The sequence below is a fragment of the Meleagris gallopavo genome, chromosome 2 (genome assembly GCF_000146605.3).
Source record: "Meleagris gallopavo isolate NT-WF06-2002-E0010 breed Aviagen turkey brand Nicholas breeding stock chromosome 2, Turkey_5.1, whole genome shotgun sequence".
Taxonomy (NCBI): domain Eukaryota; kingdom Metazoa; phylum Chordata; class Aves; order Galliformes; family Phasianidae; genus Meleagris; species Meleagris gallopavo.
Window position 1 is genome coordinate 106,360,985 of NC_015012.2, and position 3,446 is coordinate 106,364,430.

Sequence of the window (3,446 nt, forward strand, 5' to 3'; positions counted from 1 at the left end):
TCCTCCCGCCGCCGCCTGCCCTGCCTGCTGCTGAAGCTGCGCATGGCGCAGAACCTGCGGCACGCCGTCACCTTCGTGGAGCAGGGCCACGTCCGCGTCGGGCCCGAGGTGATCACCGACCCCGCGCTGCTCGTGCCCCGCGCCATGGAGGATTTCGTCACCTGGGCCGACGCCTCCCGCCTGCGCCTCAAGGTGCTCGACTACAACCAGGAGCGCGACGACTTCGACCTGGCGGCGTAGAGACGGCCGGAGCGGGGCTGCGACGCGCGGGGAGCCCTCCTGAGAGACCGCCGAGCCGTCCTGCGGCCCCCGGAGCCCCCCAGCCCCTGGCCTGGCCTGCTCTGCTCTGCCCAGAACGCACCGCACTGCCCGAGCCCTCACGGTGACGCTGCCGGGCTTCCACGCAGCCAGAAGTGCTGGGCTCATCCTCTGCCCGCAGCTGTGCGGCGCTCCTTGCTCAGAGCAGCGCTGGAGGAGCTTTGCACGTGGCCAAGCAGCCGCTGTGCTGATGTGCCCGGCTCTGCTGCTGCTGCGGGGGCTGTGCGGCAGCACCCCAATCCTGCTCCTCATCGCAGCGCTGCCCCAAGGTCTGCTTTGGCCCAGAGCAGCGTGTCAGCAGGGGAATGCTGGGTGGTCAGCAGTGGACCAAATGCTGGATTTTGGGAACTGTTTGACTTTGGGCCTCAAATACAACAAACAAAAGCGAACTTGGTTTTCCTGTGAAGCCTTACAGCATAGGGCGGGCTGCAGATCAGTGCTGGGCGGCTCTGGGGCTGCTGGGGGTGTTACTCCTCGTTCCAAAAAAGAAATAAAATGTCACATTTTGGAAGAGCTCCGTGTGGTGTCATATTGCCTTTCCTGTTGGCATAACCCAGTGAACACCGCTTCTCGTCTCACAGAACTGCTTTTGGCACGGCACCACAAGCAGGCTGTTAGGCTGCATTTGCTCAGGGTTTTAGGCTGGAGAAGAGAAGGCTGCAGGGAGACCTCAGTGTGGCCTTCCAGTACTTGGAGAGAGCAGATACACAGGAGGGAGAACGGCTGTTTGTGAGGGTGGGTGGTGATAGGACAAGGGGAATGGTTTTAAAGTGAGCCAGGGGAGGTTTAGGTTGGATGTGAGGAGGAAGTTTTTCACTGAGAGGGTGGTGAGGCAGTGGAACAGGTTGCCCAAGGAGGCTGTGGATGCCCCATCCCTGCAGGCATTCAAGGCCAGGCTGGATGTGGCTCTGGGCAGCCTGGGCTGCTGGTTGGCGACCTGCACACAGCAGGGGGTTGGGACTGGATGATTTGGGACTGGATGATCTTCGAGGTCAACCCAGGCCATTCTATGATTCTATGAACAGATGCAGAAAAGATGTTCCTTACCTGAAGCACGACTTTTCATGAACACCTTCCGAGCTCTGGCCCACAGCGACGCCATCACTTCTTAGGAAGAGCAGAGGGTCCCACAGCAGGGTGCAGGCAGGCAGCAGCCGGCTCACTGCTCTGCTCGGGGGGTTGGGAATAGCACAGGGCTGCTCCCCAGGAGGTGGGGGCAGGGTGGAAACCTGTGGCTCCACACCTTCACACCTTCAGGTCCTTCCACCCTGAAAGAAACCGTCACATCCTTTACTTGTGCACCAGGGGTTACCACTGCCAGTGCATCTCTTTTTAAAGGTTTTTTTCCTCCAACTGTTCTGTGCTCTGCTTGGAGGGGACAGCGGGGGGGCTGGAAGGGGAGTCCTTCACACTGAGGTCTTTGTGTCGGGACGACAAGGCTGAGGCTGTCGCTGGAATACAAATGTGCTGTGCTCAGCTGCTTTTCCAGTCAACAGAGACCCTGCACGTGGAGGCAGCCTCCAAACCCCGGCATTTCAGTGAGGCTTGGCAAGAGTTGTCTCCATCACAGTCCTGCGAGTGTAGGGTGGATTCACACATTCACTGAGTGTGGGGGAAAAGCAACACACAGCAACACACAGCTTCAGGACAGCATTTACCTGGGAGCAAATGGGGCGGCTGACCGCCACTGAGAGCTGGAGGCAGAGGGGTGAGGTCTGGTTATTCCTGGAGCTGCACTGAGGGCACCTGTGTGACCCCTGTGTGAGTCCCAGCTGTGGGCTGCTGTCAGCCCCATCCCCAGGGCTGTGTTATGGGGAGTTGCACTCTGCAACCTCTCTTACACAGAGATGCCCCGTCCATCCCTGGAGGTGTTCAAGGCCAGGTTGGATGGGGCCCTGGGCAGCCTGGGCTGCTGTGAAATGTGGAGGTTGGTGGCCCTGCATGGCACAGGGGGGTTGGAGCTTCATCATCCTTGAGGTCCCTTCCAATCTCCGCTGTTCTGTGATTGTGTGATACTCTATCCCAGTTTCTGCCCAGAAGAGCAGGAGGGGGTAAAGTCCGGCAGATCTTTCTGCAGAGGGACAGTCCATAGCTCAGCACATGAACACCGATAGCTCATGGGGCTCAGAACACTGCAGAGGAAACACGTCCTGAGAGGGCTGTGGCTGCCCATCTGCTCTAAAGGAGCTGGGACAGGAGCTGGGATCTCCTAGGCTCTCAGAGCTCAGGTGGGACGGAGCCCCCCAGGACGTGCAGACAGCCCTAGCAGTGCACACAGGGCAGCACGCCGTCCCACTTCGCCTCTCCCGGTGCCGGGCGCTCCCTGGACACCCGAAGCCACATTCGATACCGCGCAGTTTCCCTTTCCTCCCACCCAGCGGAGCCGTCCGGCACCGCCGCGTCCCCCCGCTCAGCCGCTCCCCCCACCCCCTTATCCTTCCGCATGGATTTGGGTGGGGTAAGAAGAAGGCTGGGAGCTCGGTACGACCACAGCTCCTCCCCGCCCCTCTCAGCACCGCCGCCCCCCCGCCCCCGTTGCCCACGGGCAGCGCTGCCCGTACCTCTGCGGTGTCCCGGCCCTCTGCAGGCGCCGTGCGTCGCACGGAACGGACAGACGGACGGACGGACGGACGGATGAACGCCGGGCGCTGCCGGAGGGGAGGGACCAAACTCCGCCTCACTTCCAAGCCGGGACGGTGTTTGTGGGAGAGGCTTTTCCCCGAGCCTGGAAAGGAAGCGTGCCTCGTGGGAGCTGCGCCAACACGCGCGGCCGGCCGCGTCCCGTGGCGACGGGAGCACCGCGTTGGGGCGGCTTGTCTCAGGGGCGCTGACAAAATCCGGCTTTACAAACCGGGGCCAGCATCCCGTTAGCAGTGAGCCCCGCTTCTGAGTGCCGTTTGTAGGGTGGTTGGAGCAGCTCGGGGCCCCGTGGATATTGCAGATGTGCCCGTGCGGTGCGTGCCCTCCACTGCGCTGACTCGCAGTATGCTCAGTGCGGCCGGCACTTGGGAAATAACCCCAAGTCCCATAATAATAACGAAAGAGAACTTTGAACGTTGCCAGCGGTTCTCTGGAAAGGAACGGGAAAGCCGTGAAAGTGCCCAAGGTCTTTTTTTTTTTCTTTTCTT

General features: G+C 61.0%; 1 protein-coding gene across 1 annotated transcript; it reads left to right on the top strand.

Annotated features, from left to right (window-relative positions):
• IMP3 (IMP U3 small nucleolar ribonucleoprotein 3) lies at nucleotides 1-831 on the top strand (the record flags this gene model as incomplete). The annotated part of the gene is made up of 1 exon (XM_010708189.2): nucleotides 1-831. A coding segment is annotated over one exon (240 nt), but the record flags the coding sequence as incomplete, so codon positions are not given.
• Nucleotides 832-3,446: the final 2,615 nt, after the last annotated feature.